Consider the following 18,080-nt stretch of genomic DNA (forward strand, 5'->3'; position numbering starts at 1 on the left):
CATTAGAAATAAATTGCTGGCTTGATGATGTTGATGTCTTCAAAAATGTATAGCATTGTGTAGCAGTGTACAACTACAACCTCATACAACTGCCACTTGAATATACTTAAATAAAAATCAGCAGCATCAGATTTTAACATGATGAAATTGAGATAGTGTCATGTTAAAATGTGATGCAAAATGATCATAAACTTACATGATGAGAAATAAATAGCGTGATATGTAAAACATGGGCAGTAGAGGATCTATCCACTTTGCACATTTGTGTAGAGAGATACAGGTTATGCTTTAGTAGTAGTAGCCTAATAGTAGTACTAGTAGTAGGACTACTGCTCATGTGTAAATGGCAAGGCACAGTACCCAGTGCACCGAGCACTGCATTTACCATAAACTAATCTGAAGGTTTCAAAATCTCAGACCAAGAAATAAAATGTTAACAGTTAATGATGACACAGACAAAAGACCAGATCACTGACTGTCTGAAGTCATTCTCTGAAGTCTCTGGTCTCATTTTAGAGAAAAGAAAATATTTCCCATTTCCATAGAAAGATTGTAACATCAGCAGAATTACAAGGCAAAACTGAAGTTATCTACACTACAAGTCAAAAGTTTGGACAAGCTGCCTGTTGCCTATCATCTATCTATCTATCTATCTATCTATCTATCTATCTATCTATATATATAAACACAACATACGTACATACATGTATACTTTCACACACACTGAAATGTAGCTAGTCCATTACATGGGCCTATCTTTGAGGCTAGCAGTAAGAAAGGACAAGATACACAAAAGTTTAAAATGTTTTATTGATAAATGTTGTATCAGTTAATTGATTATAATTGAATTGTGCGAATTTTAACTTACCCATGTTGTCTGCCTTTGGTGTTTCAGCCAAATGAGTCCCAGGGAGCCGAAGCACCTTAAGAAGGTTCTGGGGAAGACAACTGGGTGCTAACAAGGAGGGGTGTCCTATATTTTAGCTTTTTGGGTTACCTAATTAGTGTTCACTGTTAAAATAAAGTAAAGTAAACATAGAGCTCTGCTTTAACTAACAATTTAATTGAATACATTTGTACACTGTTTGGAAAGAGCTCATTTTTAACAATAGAATTGGATGTGGGAAAACTTACCTGTAATACAGAGTGAGCTCAGCCAATTAGGGAGGTGCTCTATAAAAAGAGCAAATCTCAGTTGGGTAGGAGAGGGTGTAGTATGTACAGCCATGCTGATTCTTTTAAAATGTTTCCTTGGTTTTTGTAAATATTTTTGATGTTTAAATAAATGCATTTGGGTCTGCACTGGACAAACTGTCTCAGCTCTGCTCTATTCCTCATTCCCCACACACACACACCCACACATGATGGTGAGATGAAGCCTTGTGAGGCATTAAACCTCTTGAGACAATTGGTTCAAGAAAGGGTTCATTTCTCGAAGCTTCATGTGCGCACGAAACCATCTACGGGCCAAGTGTATAATCACAGGCAGCTGTATCTGAATATGTGATGCATTTAATTTTTGTGTCTGTTGGGAATGACTATGAATTACAAAAAATGTATGATCAAATAATTTCTGTACATATATTATCACATATGTGTATAATACATTTTGTATGTATTCTGTGTGTGTAAATTTTCCCCAAATGTTAATATTGTAATATGGCAGGTTAACCTGTTTATCTTAAAATGGCAAGGGCGTAATCAGGCAGAGGACAGTGAAAGTGCTTGTGGAACTAGGAAAAGGGCACAGATTATGCTTGAGTAACTTGGACAATGATGCACAGGACAGGGGAAATTTTATTCAGAAACAAGAGTTTCTCAACAGTTTTTGGTTTTAACACAGGGCACAGATGAGGCAGGCATACACAAGAATGCCACTGCTAACTTATATAAATACACACACATATATATGGACTCTGGATACACATATTTCTGAAGGGGGTCCTCCAGCCTTGCCGTATTTAGCTCCATCATGTAGCGTTGGACCTCAATATTTGCGTCTGTTCTCATGTTTTTGTTTGTCTCTGCCTGACACTGTCATCCAGGCGACACCACAGGTTGTTACCTATGCTACAGGTGTTACTTGTGGCAAAATCCGAACCACTTACTTACTGAATCAGTCACGTGGTACAGCCGGCAGCGAGGCTTCGGACGTCATCATTTTCGGCTCCTCCCCTAAATGAAACCAGCCTCGATACACGCATCGCGGGAACGCCCCCTCCCCTACTCGGCACACGCTTCGAACCCTCAATACGGAACGTCACATCACTAATACACACATACATACATACACACACATACATACATACACACACACACATACATACATACATACATACACATACATACATACATACACACACACACACACACACACACCCCCACCCACCCACACACACACACACACACACACCCCTACATACACACACACATATATAAACATATACATACATAACATTATGCATGTATGTTTATTCTAAACATACATATATGTTTATAATTGTATTTATTTTACCAAAGCAGTAAGTGCAGTAATAGCCAGTAGGTGGTAGTAAAGATGAATATAAAGCTAAAGCTCAGAGACTGCACCCGAAGCAGAGTTGCCAAGTCTGCTCCTTTACAACGACTTTGGGCAATCAGTTATGGAAAGTCGCTTGCAAATTTTGTTTTCTTTTGACGTCATAAAATGGATGCTTTTGTTACTTATTTTTTTTAGCCTCTTTGGCTAAAAAAAATAAAAATAAGACCAAGCTTTAGACCAAGTAATGACAACATATTCATAACAGTCTCAATTCAAAGCCGTTATTGATGTTAAATATAATATTAAATTGCGCATCTCACTGTCACTCGTTCAGCGGTGATACACTGCCTTTAATTATGTGTTGTTATTTTTTGCAACAGTGGTCTCTTGTTTTGGTCTTTTTTCACAGGCTCGCTCGCCTGTTTCTCTCCCACAACCTGGCAACCCTGACCCGAAGAAGAACACGGAGAATGACGAGATCCAGAGCCGAAAATAGACCAGCCACTTCTCTGTCAACGCTTTGTTAACCCGATTATATCTAAATAACGTTATTGAACACCGTAGCACTGAATTCGCTAAAGTATGACAGAGCCCCAGTCTGCATTGTTGCTCAAGAAACAGCTTGCAGGTAATTAAAACCACCCAAGTGTTAACTGGTGACGGCATTTGCGCTAGCACAGCCGTTAGCTGTTAGTGAAAGACTGATGCTGGCGCAAACTGTTTCCTGAACCTTCTACACAACCTACAAACAAATGATTCATATTTATAATTTACTGACATAATCATCCGTGTGACTGTGTCTGTTTGGTGTCTGGTTGGTCCCAGTTTGCTGTTTGTACAACTTGTTTTCTCATATCTTTCGCTGTTCAGTTGAAACCGCTGTCAGAACTCTCAGCGGCTTTCACTGTGCAGCGCTGTTAGCTGTTAGCATTTAGCATTGCCTGTGTTTACAAACACTGAGACAGCACATCGATCGGCGTTTGATGCATTTTGGTATAAATTGGTTTAGATGCACTTGAAGAGGACATATTATGCAAAATCAACTTTTTATGATACTTTAACCACGCTCTAACAATATTCCTCATCATATCCTTACTCTAAATTGCATTTCATGCACGTTTGAATATTCCTGCATTGTCCTATATTCAAGGCTTAAGTGCTCAAAAAAACAACAAAAAAAACAAAACAGTTTTCACCTACTCTCGATCCCCGCCCACTGCTCTGTACTTATTTGTATTTTTTTGTATTTAAATTTTGAATTTAGACTGTCATTCAAAAAAGGAAAAACATTTCACATGGATAATTTTCAACAATGGAAACATAAATGTGTGACTTGCTACAGTGAAATGCCACCATTAAGAGCCGGAGTTTCACAGTTCTACAGTTAAAAGACAAAGGTGTGGCACGGTGGCTGAGTGGCTTGTACTCATGGTTCACAGCAAGAAGGTTTGATTTTCTCGTCGCCCGGGCATTTCTCTGCAGAGTTTGCATGTTTCTCATGTTTCTCCCCGTGTCTGGGTGGGTTTACTCCTTGCACTCCAATTTTCCCTATCAACCAAAAAAATACACGATAGCCACTAGCAACAACATCTGGAGATGGGTCCCCCCAGCATCACTGAATGAGGGGTCAAATGCAAAGGACAAATTTCGTCTATGGGGACAAAGTGTACCTTGACCTCAATGGACCTGTTTTGATTATTAAGCTGTTTTAGATCAATGTTGTGGTTTACAAAGAATGAACATGTTTTAGTTTGATCCTGCATATTGTAAAAAAAAAAGGCATAATATATCTTCTTTTAAGTAAGGTGGTTGATGACAATATAGGTTAGTGCACTGTATCAATGTGATAAGCAATCCTAGTGAAAACAGACCTTTATATATTTTTGTTATTTCTTTGTATTGTTTTCAGAGCTGAACAAAAACCCAGTGGAGGGATTCTCGGCAGGTTTGATTGAGGAAAGTGACCTTTACAGATGGGAAGTCCTCATAATTGGTCCCCCAGACACATTATAGTAAGTGTTACCATAGACCATTTTGCATTATGTTGATCTCTGTCATGTACAATGGATACCTATATTTTGTTCACAGCGAGGGAGGTGTTTTCAAAGCTCACCTGACGTTTCCCAAAGACTACCCTCAAAGACCTCCCAAAATGAAGTTCGTTACAGATATTTGGCACCCCAATGGTAAGTAGAGGGACACTAACTACTTGCATAACTTTATTTGAACAAGCAAACAGGCTTATTGCACTTTGTTACTGCTTTATGGCTGGCTAATACAAAAGACACTAAATATATAATCATTATTGAGCCTAATCATTTTTACTTTCAAACAGTAACTAAAGAGAACATGAACACAGAGTAATAATTTAAAAACTAACTCAAGAGAAGCCTTTTTGTAACATTGGGCATTGACACAGGATTTCAAACCTTTCACGCCAAGTACCAATATTTGGCTTTCCGACTAGACTGGCAGATCTAAACAGGACTAAACATGGTCTAAAATGAGTCTAACTGATGGTCAGTTCATATTTCAGTCTGTTTGTCAAGTCTTCTGGATGTGTTTGAAATGAACATTTTAGTACAGAACCCTATTATTAAAACATAAATCGCAAATTTTATCTAAAAAACAATATTTTTTCAAAATCGTTCAATCCTATTCAAAATACAGATTACCCAAAAGGGGACACAAATATTAATACAATTGTCTTGAATTGTGTCTTGTCTTGAATAAAATTGTCTATTAAACAAATACACAAACTCCAGTGATACACATACCACAGTTTGAGAAACACTGGACTAACAGATGCTATGTCTTTTCAGTTGACAAGAATGGAGATGTATGTATTTCTATTTTACACGAGCCTGGAGAGGATAAGTATGGCTATGAGAAACCTGAAGAGCGCTGGCTGCCTATCCACACAGTTGAGACCATCATGATTAGTGTTATCTCTATGCTGGCAGACCCAAATGGTGACTCCCCAGCAAATGTAGATGCTGCTGTAAGTGTTGTCCCTGAATTTCATATAGTTCATCATGAGAAAAAAGAGCTTCAAATATATATATTATATATTGTCCACCTTTTTGTAGAAACAATGGAGAGAGGACAGAAATGGTGAATTCAAAAGAGAAGTTTCCCGTTGTGTACGAAAAAGCCAAGAGACGGCATTTGAGTGATATTTAGCATGATTCTAGCTCAATGTTTTCAGGGTAAGTCTTTTTATATTAAGACCTTTCCTCCAAAGATAAACAGATAATTGTCTTGTTATGGAAACCACCTTGGACCTTTGCTGCTTTGCTTATATTGAAATGTAATTAATAATAATAATGGCTTACACTTGTAATGCGCTTTACAGGCTTGTCAAAGCCTCTCAAAGCACTACACTATAGTCATTATTCATTCATTTCCACACTTGATGATGGTAAGCTACTACTGTAGCCACAGCTGCCCTGGGGCAGACTGACGGAAGTGAGGCTGCCAATCTGCGCCATCGGCCCCTCCGACCACCACCTATAATTTGCGCGTGCACACCACTTTCATACTAGGTAATGTGGGTGAAGTGTCTTGCCTCGATCCGCTGACCTTCGGGTTGGGGAACCAACACTCTAACCACTGAGCCACTGTCGCCCACATAATGCTGTTCCTCATTGTTTTTATATTTGTTGTACTTTTTTCTTTTTTTTTTCTTTACAGGTTTCAACTTTTCAATCGACATGGCACTGTCTCTAGTTCCATTTGGGATCAGGCTTGTCCTCCTATTTTCAGCAGGACTTGTCTGGCTTTTCCTTGGGCTGCAACTGAACATACCAGTGACTACCAAGGCTGAATGAAAGTTGCCAAGAAAGTGCCAACAAAACAGGAAAAATAATAAATACAATTTTATTTGAGTTTATGAACTGCTTCAACCTTCAGGAAGATATTGTAAAGACATGTAAATAGCACAGACTAAACCGGATAATATATTCACTTTTTCCATTCGTTAGGAGTCTTGACCAAATAAATAGCACTGGTTTATTTTTTTCTACTTTTCCATCTCTCAAGTTGCATTAGTTTTTGTCCTTACCAGAAGGTGGGATGCCTTTGGATATACCTGATCTCACAAGAGCTCCAGAAAGTCTTCAAAAAACACATTGTTGCTTTTTAAACCATTCGAAACAATATTAATTTAACATTATTAAATTAACACAAGTGAACAAAACATATATTTGTCACAGTTATCAGAATGAAGTCTTGCATATAGCCACTAACTCCCGTACGTGTGCATGTAATTTTTTGTTGACATTTTTTCAAAAGTGCCTCCTAATAAAATGCCTGGCTTCGAAACCCTGCATTTAACACATTGAAATGAAAAGATAAACATTTTTTAAACATGTCAAAATTATATAATACCAATGGTGAGTTCTTGGTGTAGCAATAATCTGATATCTCATATAATTTCCAATATTCTGTTATTTTATTTGCTATTTAACTGGTATGTGTCGTCCGTAGGAATTGTTGTGCATGCTTTAGTCTTTTTAGGGTTTACTTTTTGATGAATGGGATTCTAGTTTGCAAGCTTGTGTGTTTCTGTAAAAATGTGTTCCTGTTTTCTTTTTTGACCAATCTTACTTGACCCAATCTCCTCACTGCTCTCACATTTATTTCCTGGTCTCCTCTATGTACAAAGAAAATTACTGATGTATATTTTTCCTGTTATGAAATTTGTCTTCTGTAGTGACTTCTAAAGTTTGATTTTTTTTCAGTATTCTGTGTGGATTTTTATTTCGACATTAGGAATCCCTTTAAAGCTGATTAGATTTAGAGAAAATGCTTGACAATGTCACTTGCATACGTATTTGAACTTGTGATTCAAACTAATTCATAATTTACTTAAAAAAACAATCAAGATATTGAGTTCTTCAACTCATTAGTTGTGGGGACAAAACCATCTATTCCAAAAAGGATTGTAAAGTTACAGTGTGTAACTTTTCAGGTGGGGACTGCTACCAGTTTGTTTCCATGGAGTTGTCATTGCCTTGCCTGAATTGTTCCTTTCCATCTATTTTGCATTTATTAACATGTGTTTCTATGCACAAAAATCCCCTGAAAAACATGAAGCCTGTGAGCTGGGACACCTCTTCAAATCTGACCTGTAACTTGGCCTAATAGCGTTATGTTACCTATTTGTCTCCCTGGAGATATGTGAAATGCTGTTCTGTGGGCCATTCCAGGTAAAGCTGTTAAAATGTAAACGAACAGATGGCATACCCTCTATTAGAAAAGTTCCGTGGTCCACCTTTAATACACTTCCACTATTGCACAGATCAGCTTTATTAATTGCATTATTGATTATTATAGATACAGTATTGTAATTCACAAGTTACGTGGAGTTTTTAAAGGAATAACTGTAAATCTGTGTTTTACTGGAGTCCGGTGAACGCCGCGCCGGTGCTGTTTGGCTTCAGAGGTATCGCGATACTAGTGTCGGGGTCGCGCAGCCAGCCTGGAGCAACATGGCGGAAGGTATGAGATTGATTTTTTTGGTCTTGAGTACACACCCGTCCACCGTGTTATGCATTTTAACAGTATGTCTTTAGAATATGCATCTCGTAACTTAAGTGTGACAGTGCTTTAATAACTTGAATAACCAATGCAATGGGCGTCAGGAAACTCAGCTCTGGGTGGTACTCGTTATGTTGCTAGCTGATTTTTACTGTAGAGTTAGCCGAATTGAGCTGTCAGGTGGGGTTTTAATGACTAGGTTGTGGAGCATTTGGCTGATTGCTTTCCAACTTGGTATTAACTCTATTGTTTTAATACGCTGACTTGCAGTTGTATAAATTGCACGAGAACTGCTTTTTGGCTGGTAGCCTTTATGCAAATATTTCAATACCTTTCTATTGCTTTTATTGCAACAAAATGTGATCTTTTTAATCTATAAAATTAACTACACATGCAGATGCAAAGTTGGTAATAATGCAGTTCAAATTGTATGCTCATTATCAATAACCGTCATATTAAACATATGCAGTAAGAAATGGTTCTATGGACAGTGTGTTTAGGAAAAAACTTAACATCGTTTGCCTTGTTTTTTCTTTAAGTGATTACCTCTGTTAGTGTATGTGTGTGTATGTATATATATATATATATATATATATATATATATCTTGAAAGAGCACAGAACCAGCATTCCCATGTGTCCCATGACCAGAGGCCAATCCTAACCCTTTACGAGAAAGGCCAAAGTAACATGCTTACCTCAGCATTGTTTTTTTTTTTCACTGAAACTTTACTGTTGTAAAAGGAAGGAAATGGGGTGAGTGGACTCAGCTTTGGGACCAAGCTATGATTCTTTCTGTAGTAGTACAAAAGTGCAAAGTCTTTTCTTTTAATGATTTCTTCCCATTTTTCAAATGTGTCTCATCACATCAATAACTGATCTTTCGAAAACCCATATATTTAGTACATGAATAATTCTTTTACAGGTATTATCATCAATCATGGAAGATTGGGTATCGGCCGATTTCCCGGTTCAGTCTCTACTTTGTTCTAATAACAACATCTCATAATATTTGCACTTATATTCATACAAAACTGCATGTAGTAGTAGTAGTTACTTGCAGGATAAGTAACAGTTACATAACACAAATTGATCCATTTTGTAATAAGTTGCCTGTGGTTTGAAAGGAAAATTTTCATTTTCAGTGTCTGCGTTGTTATTAGTTCAGGAAGCATCAGGAAGTACATAAACCCAAAGGATTGACTTTGTCTCAAATAGGGATCCATCGGCTCTGCCTTTTAATTTCCAGAGGGAGAGTTCACACTTGTTCTTGTTTGGTCATGATTTGAGCCCAGGTTAATCCTGGATCCTTAGTCCTGGACTAGTTGAAGCTTGTTTCTGAGTTTAGTCACAGTTTAATTAGTTTTATGTGGTGTGTGTGTGCGCGCATGTGTGCAATCCTGATCTAATCTTTTGGTCTTGTGTATCATGTTATTCTTTGGCACAGAGGAGGTGGCCAAGCTGCAGAAGCACCTGGCTCTGCTTCGGCAGGAGTATGTGAAGATGCAGCAGAAGCTGGCCGACACAGAGCGGCGCTGTGCGGTGCTCTCGGCTCAGGCCTCTGCTCAGGGCTCCGCTGCTCAGGGCTCCACAGGCCAAACCTTTGCAGACAGCTTCATCAGCCGTTTACTAGAGATTGTGGCTGATCTTTACCGACAGGAGCAGTACAGGTGACACTAGTGTTTTTGATGAATGGTTTGTGAGGAGTGAGACTGTGTTTTTGACTTGTTTTTGTTTTTAGTGACCTGAAGGTAAAGGTCGCAGGTGAAGAGCTCTGTGCCCACAAATTTGTGTTAGCAGCACGCAGTGATGTCTGGAGTTTAACCAACATGGCCTCTACATCTGAACTGGACCTCTCTGGTAAGATATTTGCCACAATGTGCTCTATTTTTAAATGTCACCAAAGTTATTCATTGGTGAATCTAGAATTTGAGTGCTGTAATAAGCCTAACATTTACTTCACTCTCAATATGTCAATTTAATGTTAAAAAATGTCCAGCTATGTCCTTACTAAATGTGATTGACACTTTATATTTAAATTTAATATCCAGCAAAAGTTTAAAGCAATTTAAACTTAATCTTTTTTTTCAGATTGCAAACCGGATGTTGCCATGGCAATGTTACGCTGGGCTTACACAGACGAATTAGAGCTTAGTGAGGATGATGCCTTTCTTATTGACTTAATGAAGCTGGCCAATCGTTTTCAACTTCAGTTGCTTAGAGAGAGGTCAGTGTATCACTTTGTATACATTATCATACATATTTTATATCATACATATTTTTTTTCTTTATCCCTAGATGTGAAAAAGGTGTCATGTCCTCTGTAAATGTCAGAAACTGCATTCGATTTTATCAAACAGCAGAAGAACTAAATGCTGCCACTTTAATGAACTATTGTGGAGAGATCATTGCCAGTCACTGGGTAAGTAGAAGGCCATTGTATTATTATTATTTATTTTAATAATAATTTGGTGCTCATGATTATTACTAGCCATAATGAAAACAGATGCTACAAATGTATGATCACTTTACCTGACTGCTATGTCGGTGCTTTCTGTGTTGTTGTTTTTTTGTTTTTTTAGGATGACCTCAGAAAAGAGGATTTCAGTACTATGAGTGCCCAACTTCTGTATAAAATGATCAAGTCTAAAACGGAGTATCCTCTTCACAAAGCCATTAAAGTAGAGAGAGAAGACGTGGTCTTTCTGTATCTTATTGAGATGGATTCACAGGTCAGCTGCCCAGATCAATCAGAAAAAAGAAAGAAATTGTTTTATTACATTTATACTAATATTTAATAATAATTTGTTGTAGCTGCCTGCTAAGCTAAACGAAGTAGATAACAATGGCGATCTGGCACTTGATCTGGCCCTTTCCCGAAAATTAGAGAGCATTGCCACTACTCTGGTGAACAACAAGGCAGATGTGGATATGGTGGACCAGAGCGGCTGGAGCCTGCTGCACAAGGCCATTCAGAGAGGTTAGAAGTTACATCTTTTGGCTCTGTTATTTGTCGTTTGTATGCAGAACTAGGTTTGCCACGATATTGATACTGAAAACCATTTAATCAGGATAGTAAACTCTTTTGAATCATATTAAAGAAAAAACATGTGTTAATAAAATCGCACACTAGAAGATAATTAGCATGAATAAAGCGTAATAATTATTGTGACTGGCACATGCAGAACTCAATAGTTGACTTTCTGATTGCTTATATATATATATATATATATATATATATATATATATTTTTTTTTTTTTATTTATTTCAAACTAGGTGATGAATTTGCTTCCGTATTCCTAATTCGGCACTCGGCACAGGTGAATGCTGCCACTGTGGGAGCTGTAGAAACACCACTGCACTTAGTCTGTTCTTTTAGTCCTAAAAAACACTCTGCAGAAGTCATGGCTGGAATGGCACGTATAGCTGAAGCCTTACTTAAGGCCGGAGCCAACCCTAACATGCAGAACAGCAAGGGCAGGTAGATCACATGATTTGTAATTTCTTGGACAAAAATAGTGTTGAATGTATCATCTTTGGGGCTCCTTTCAGAACGCCTTTACATGAAGCTGTGACGTCGGGAAATGAGCCAGTTTTCAGACAACTTCTACAGTGCAAACAGTAAGTGGATTTTTACAATGGTGATTGTCCCTTGGCTGTCCAGGTTGAATAAGTTTAAATTATGTTAGTATATATGTATTCACTCTTAAAAACTGTGTCCGTATATTGACATAATTTAACCTTTTGCCTTTGCTTGTTGACTAATCTCATTCTGATGTAAAGTACAATTCTGGTCGACTATTGATGTGTTTTTGTTTTATTAGGCTCGACTTGGAACTCAAAGATCATGAAGGCAGCACACCATTGTGGCTAGCCTTGCAATATATAACTGTTTCTACAGATTCCTCTGTAAATCCATTTGAGGATGAGGCACCTGTAGTAAATGGTACTTGCTTTGATGAAAATAGCTTTGCAGCACAGCTTATCCACAGAGGAAGCAACCCTGATGCACCGGACACTACCACGGGTATGCTATAATCTAAAGATGTTTTTTTTATTGTCTCAGTATATTTCCATTAATTTTCTGTTTGTTTATTTTCTAGAAAATTGCCTCTTACAGAGAGCAGCTCTGGCATGCAATGAGGCAGCTGCACTTTTCTTAGCTACACATGGGGCAAAGGTGAATCATGTGAACAAATGGGTAAGTATAAGCTTTTGGGCACATAGAGATTAGATTAAATTTAACATTCTCAGGCTCATAATTTCTTTAACACGTTTAATGTACTATTAATACTTTTGTACCAGGCATGCATAAGATTTTGTATATTTTCAGGGTGAAAGTCCACTTCACACAGCATGTCGATGTGGCCTTGCCAATTTAACCGCAGAGCTCCTACAGCAGGGGGCGAACCCTAACCTGCAAACACAGAAAGCTCTGCCTGATGACAGCCATGGTGTAGCTATGCAGACCCCACTACACATGGCAATAGCACACAATCACCCAGATGTGGTTTCTGTTATTCTCGAACAAAAAGGTTTTAAATTATTTTATATTTAATTTTAATATAATATTTATTTTAAAGTGTTATTATGTCCTGAATGATTGTGTTACAGCAAATGCCCTTCATGCAACGAACAATTTCCAGATTATTCCTGACTTTAGCCTCAAAGACTCAGTAGACCAGACTGTGCTTGGCTTGGCTCTGTGGACAGGTAAACAGCAAAGTACTTAATAATACAGTGTTTTCCTCTCTGTGTCCCTGGGAAATGTGAAACACCCACCTCTTCATGGAGGCTGACACTCTTTATATGCTGTATATGTTTTCTCTGAAGGGTTTGGAGTGAGGTGTGCTCATATGTAATTGGATTATCACTTTTAACACTTCTCCCCTCTTACAGGCATGCACACAATAGCAGCACAGCTGCTAGGCTCAGGGGCATCTATTAATGACACTATGTCCAATGGACAAACCCTGCTTCACATGGCAATCCAAAGACAGGACAGCAAAAGTGCCCTCTTTCTTCTTGAGCACCAGGCAGACATCAATGTTAGGTCAGTTAGAATCATACTGTTGAACACAATCTTGGCATGTACATAAATAAAATACACATATCCTTTTAATCTGGCAGAATATTGATTAATACTGGAACTTAATTTGTGCTCTTTCTTACAAAAGGACTCAAGAGGGACAGACAGCACTGCAATTAGCCATCAGTAACCAGCTCCCTCTGGTGGTGGACGCTCTCTGCACCCGAGGAGCTGATATGTCTGTTGTTGATGACAAAGGAGACCCACCACTGTGGTTAGCCTTGGTCAATGGTTTGGAGGATATTGCATCCACCCTGGTGAGTTTATGAATACACATATGATAAGAAGAGGTGCCATGCCGACATGTGTGTTTGGAGAACGGCTAATAATACTTTATTGTGTTTTTTTTTTCTTTTTCTTCTTAGGTCCGTCATGGATGTGATGCCACCTGTTGGAGTCCGGGTCCTTCTGGTTGCCAGCAGACACTTTTGCACAGAGCCGTTGACGAGAACAATGAGGTCATTGCTTGCTTTCTCATCCGCAGGTATTCAAAAAGCTGCATATTTTGGATAAACATTGAACAATTAGTCCCATGTTTGTTTTGAATGTCCCTTTGTTAAAACATAAATGTTTACCATCTTAACTCTGTATTTGTAGTGGGTGTGACGTGAACAGTTCCAGGAGACCAGGACCAAATGGAGAAGGAGATGAAGAAGCCAGAGATGGACAAACACCCCTTCACCTGGCAAGCAGCTGGGGGCTGGAGGAGGTAGTGCAGTGCCTTCTAGAGTTTGGAGCAAATGTTAACGCACAGGTTAGTCACTACATTACCTTGCACACCTTTTAATGTATTTGGAAGTATGGAATCATAAAACATATCTGTGTCTTTCCTGTTAGGATGCAGAGGGCAGAGCTCCCATTCATGCTGCCATCAGCAACCAACACAATGTGATTATACAGTTACTTATTTCTCATCCCGATATCCGCCTCACCATTCGAGACCGACAAGGAATGACCCCTTTTGCTTGTGCCATGACGTATAAAAACAACAAGGCTGCAGAAGCTATTCTTAAGCGGGAGCCTGGTGCTGCCGAGCAGGTAATGCTGTGTAAATGCTGGAATTGGTTTATATACCGGTAATGTTAGCAAAAATTAAAGGGACACTTTTTTATGAACAATATATTAACTCAAACACATGGATTTGTGCTTTTGTTTAGGTGGATAACAAAGGGCGTAATTTTCTTCACGTAGCTGTGCAGAATTCAGATATTGAAAGTGTCTTGTTCCTCATAAGTGTCCAAGCAAATGTCAACTCCAGGGTTCAGGATTCAGCCAAGCTAACTCCTCTCCATTTAGCGGTTCAAGCTGGTTCTGAGATTATTGTGCGCAACTTGGTATGTGTATAGATCAACTGTCATAAAAAATCTAAAATGCAAAAATCCATTTAAATACGTTTATCGTTTTTAGTTACTTGCTGGTGCTAAAATCAATGAGATGACGAAGCACAGACAGACTGCTCTACATTTAGCTGCCCAACAGGACCTTGCCACCATTTGTTCTGTTTTGTTGGAAAATGGAATTGACTTTGGTGCAGAAGATGAAAATGGCAACAATGGTATTTACATTTTTTACTAAAGTTTTTTGGATAAGTGAATGCATTTTTTGCTTAGTTTAAAACACACCTTTGGCTGTTTTTCCCTATGACGCATGCTCCCACTGAGTTGTATTTATAATAGTAATAGTAATAGTTATTACTTGAGTTTTTGTAGACTTTGTCGTTTACATTCAAGTATACAGCAATTGCTTTTTTTTGCAGCTCTGCATTTGGCTGTGATGCAGGGCCGCCTTAATAATGTCAGAGTACTTCTCACAGAGTCCACTATTGATGCAGAGGCCTTCAATCTCAGGTATTTTCATTGTTTCCCTGTCTCTCTTTTCATTTCATTGTATCCCATTTGTAATAATGACTTTGCCTTTAACTGTAAGGGGTCAGTCACCAATGCACGTACTGGGCCATTATGGAAAAGAGAATGCTGCCGCCATTTTTGAATTGTTCCTGGAGTGTATGCCTGAGTATCCTCTTGACAAACCAGACAATGAAGGGAACACAGGTACAGTATACATATTCACTTTGGTTGAAATTTTTACAACGTATTCTATGAAATTCTTGTTTGTTTTGCAGTTCTTCTATTGGCATACATGAAGGGAAATGCTAATTTATGCCGTGCCATTGTAAGAGCAGGAGCTCGACTTGGTGTCAATAATAATCAGGGCATTAACATTTTTAATTACCAAGTTGCGACCAAACAGTTGCTCTTCCGCCTTTTAGGTCGGTTTCTACACACACTTTGATTATTTGATGCTTTTTGCCTGTTTTGACATGCTTCATTTTTATTTGTTTAGACATGCTTTCCAAAGAACCCCCATGGTGTGATGGGTCAAACTGCTATGAATGTGGTGCCAAATTTGGTGTTACAACAAGGAAACATCACTGGTACTAGTTAATACCTTACACTTAAAAATGCACAACAAATCTGCAGTTTACATGTTTAATTTTTTTTTTTTTTTTTACAGCCGTCACTGTGGGCGTCTTCTGTGCCACAAGTGCTCTATAAAAGAGATCCCAATAATTAAGTTTGATCTGAACAAGCCTGTGAGAGTGTGTGACATCTGCTTCGATGTACTAACTTTGGGAGGGGTATCATAAATGCAGTGTTTCGATATTTTTCAAAAGGCCTATTATTGGACAGTCAATTCAGGAGTACAACAAAGACTTCATTAGTGACATAGTAACAAATGGGAGTTTTAAATCATTACCACTATACTATTATATATAGAAAAATATTATGTAGAAAGACTTTTCAACTATAAAATGTTTTTTTTAGATCAAAATATACAATTGACAAGTTACTTCCTACACTGATGACCACTTTCTGTAGCAGACATTTGTTGTAACTTATGTAAGTTATGATTTAGAAATGTAATTGTTAAGAAAGTTGCAAGTTGCACATTTCAAAAACCCAAGAGACTTGTTAAAAACAGAACTTGACTCGCATGCATTGCGTTCCTTTTAACATTCTCTTTCAAAATTTTAAACTGAATAGATTGGGTTTAATGAAATTAGAAAGGGTCTTTTATACAGAAAAGAGTATGCCCATGGTCCCCAAACCACACAACAAAAATATCAACATGATTTTAATTCTTTGTTCCAGTAAATTGAGTGTCATGCTTTGAAACTCACAAAAATACATTCCATTTTGACCTGCAACATCTATGATGATAGTTCCAGTATTGCCTCCAGTGATTTGGATCAAAGCTTCTTAATTTCTAAGCCTAACAGGTGCACTTTATAAAATGACATGACATTTCTGATCATCGGGGAGAATGTGGAGACACGGAATGGCCATGTAGTGGGGCCCAATTAAGTATTGTTAAATTGTACAGATAAATGTGTGATATTTTTGACCACTACAACAGTTTTGTACTTAATGCAGTTTGTGCTTGTCATTGTGACAAACCTAAATCTTGCCGCTGTTAACCTTTTATGCACATAGTTTAATCTTTTATGCACATTGTATTGTATCTGTATGCTCAAATATCTAGCCTGTTCCTTCTGATGTATCCTTTTAGAGAAAGGAGGGACAACTTTACATAAAGGCAATCAAAAACAAAGATTTGTGTTTTGGGATTTATTGTCTTTTGCTTCAAAGGAATGGTCCAAAAAACAAACAAAAAAACTTAATCCAAAAAACTTAATCAGGTCCAATAAGGCATGATTCAGAAGATGACAGGCAGCCTTCGTATTTCTTTAGATTAGGATAGTCTTCGTATGGGTTTTCAATACAGACACAGCGAGCAACACTGGACCCAGGACTATATAGCTGTCTTGGAACACCAGTCCATTTCCTCTCCACTCCACCACTGAATAAAAAAAAAAAGAAAAACTACATTCAATAATTTGTGCTATCAAAAGAGGAGGTCTAAATCTAATTGCATCACAAAATAAGGAAGACTAGCCTTTTTACCTCTTGGTAGAGCACCAGACCCGTCCCCCAGTAGAGGCACTCCATTCTGAGTTACATGGTGGAAAGCGAGCCTTATCAGCTTCAGATTGTGCCTTGAGCCTCTGGCCCTCAGCCAGTGATGCCTCTACCTGTAGAAGAGTGTCTGTGGGCTCCCCACTTTCTGTATAATAACTCCCAATAAGGAACCCTTAAAGAATAACATTCAGCGCATTCATATTAAATATACAATTCAGTTTTAATACTTGATTTCTAATGACACACATACCTACATGTTGGTATTGCTTGTGGTAAAAGGATAACCACTCATATAAAGCCACCAGCTGCAAAGGAGACAAACTGGAAACATCATCTGTCAGTCCACTTTCTGTGAAATCCCCCGTGATGAAGGACAGTGAGGCATCTTTTCCTAAAAAAATAAATACAGTTTAATTATTTAAAATAGACAATCAAATTAAATTATTGTAATGATATTTTCATGCAAGATATTCATTATTCTTTGCTTATATATATATATATATATATATATATATATATATATATATATATAATATATATACACATACACACAAAATTCACCTGCCATGAAATGGTAAGCTCCACCTGGTCCATAATGTTTCTCTCCTTTGTTTACATCAAAGATCTGGCCCAGTAAGGCCAAGTACAGGCCTTTGCTGCCTTGGCCCCCATTGTAAAATGATAATTCATGAGCGTTTAAGAGTCGCATAGATGCTGATTCATTTCCAAATGTGAGAGACCATTTGTGTGGAATAAATATTGCTGCGAGGACTACAGATAAAAACGCAACTAACGCATAGCCCAACATATTTCTTTCCTAATGATATTGCTAACTTCTGTGATAATTTCATATCGCATTAAAATAAAAATAAAGCATCCAAAATGTATCAAGCAGGTGCTTCCTGTAATGTGACCTTGCGCATGCGCAGAACATTAACGCAAGAGACGTT

At 37.9% G+C, this 18,080-nt stretch overlaps 3 protein-coding genes across 4 annotated transcripts; 2 read left to right on the plus strand and 1 right to left on the minus strand.

The window, feature by feature from the left end:
• Positions 1 to 2,943: 2,943 nt before the first annotated feature.
• ube2g1a (ubiquitin-conjugating enzyme E2G 1a (UBC7 homolog, yeast)) lies at positions 2,944 to 6,545 on the plus strand. The gene is made up of 6 exons (XM_033978007.2): positions 2,944 to 3,149; positions 4,431 to 4,533; positions 4,610 to 4,707; positions 5,344 to 5,522; positions 5,611 to 5,730; positions 6,215 to 6,545. The coding sequence occupies exons 1-5, from the start codon at positions 3,104 to 3,106 to the stop codon at positions 5,695 to 5,697; spliced, it is 513 nt and encodes a 170-aa protein (XP_033833898.1). The 5' UTR covers positions 2,944 to 3,103; the 3' UTR covers positions 5,698 to 5,730; positions 6,215 to 6,545.
• Positions 6,546 to 7,986: 1,441 nt separating this feature from the next.
• ankfy1 (ankyrin repeat and FYVE domain containing 1) lies at positions 7,987 to 16,762 on the plus strand. Of its 2 annotated transcripts, XM_033978001.2 has the most exons (25): positions 7,987 to 8,023; positions 9,508 to 9,730; positions 9,802 to 9,920; positions 10,152 to 10,287; positions 10,359 to 10,482; positions 10,643 to 10,792; positions 10,875 to 11,040; positions 11,338 to 11,542; positions 11,614 to 11,682; positions 11,886 to 12,088; positions 12,165 to 12,262; positions 12,395 to 12,596; positions 12,676 to 12,774; positions 12,961 to 13,114; positions 13,239 to 13,407; positions 13,516 to 13,634; positions 13,748 to 13,904; positions 13,988 to 14,188; positions 14,308 to 14,484; positions 14,558 to 14,705; positions 14,907 to 14,997; positions 15,077 to 15,201; positions 15,273 to 15,419; positions 15,494 to 15,584; positions 15,665 to 16,762. In XM_033978001.2, the coding sequence occupies exons 1-25, from the start codon at positions 8,014 to 8,016 to the stop codon at positions 15,795 to 15,797; spliced, it is 3,516 nt and encodes a 1,171-aa protein (XP_033833892.1). In that variant the 5' UTR covers positions 7,987 to 8,013; the 3' UTR covers positions 15,798 to 16,762. The 2 variants fall into 2 exon arrangements, with proteins under 2 accessions (XP_033833892.1, XP_055082903.1); XM_055226928.1 differs by lacking the exon at positions 7,987 to 8,023 and having other exon boundaries at positions 9,489 to 9,730.
• LOC117381128 (neuferricin) lies at positions 16,762 to 18,057 on the minus strand. The gene is made up of 4 exons (XM_033978006.2): positions 17,692 to 18,057; positions 17,381 to 17,521; positions 17,116 to 17,302; positions 16,762 to 17,011 (listed from the first exon to the last, which is right to left on the minus strand). The coding sequence occupies exons 1-4, from the start codon at positions 17,936 to 17,938 to the stop codon at positions 16,843 to 16,845; spliced, it is 744 nt and encodes a 247-aa protein (XP_033833897.1). The 5' UTR covers positions 17,939 to 18,057; the 3' UTR covers positions 16,762 to 16,842.
• Positions 18,058 to 18,080: the final 23 nt, after the last annotated feature.

Source organism: Periophthalmus magnuspinnatus, chromosome 14 (genome assembly GCF_009829125.3).
Source record: "Periophthalmus magnuspinnatus isolate fPerMag1 chromosome 14, fPerMag1.2.pri, whole genome shotgun sequence".
NCBI classification, from domain to species: Eukaryota; Metazoa; Chordata; class Actinopteri; order Gobiiformes; family Gobiidae; genus Periophthalmus; species Periophthalmus magnuspinnatus.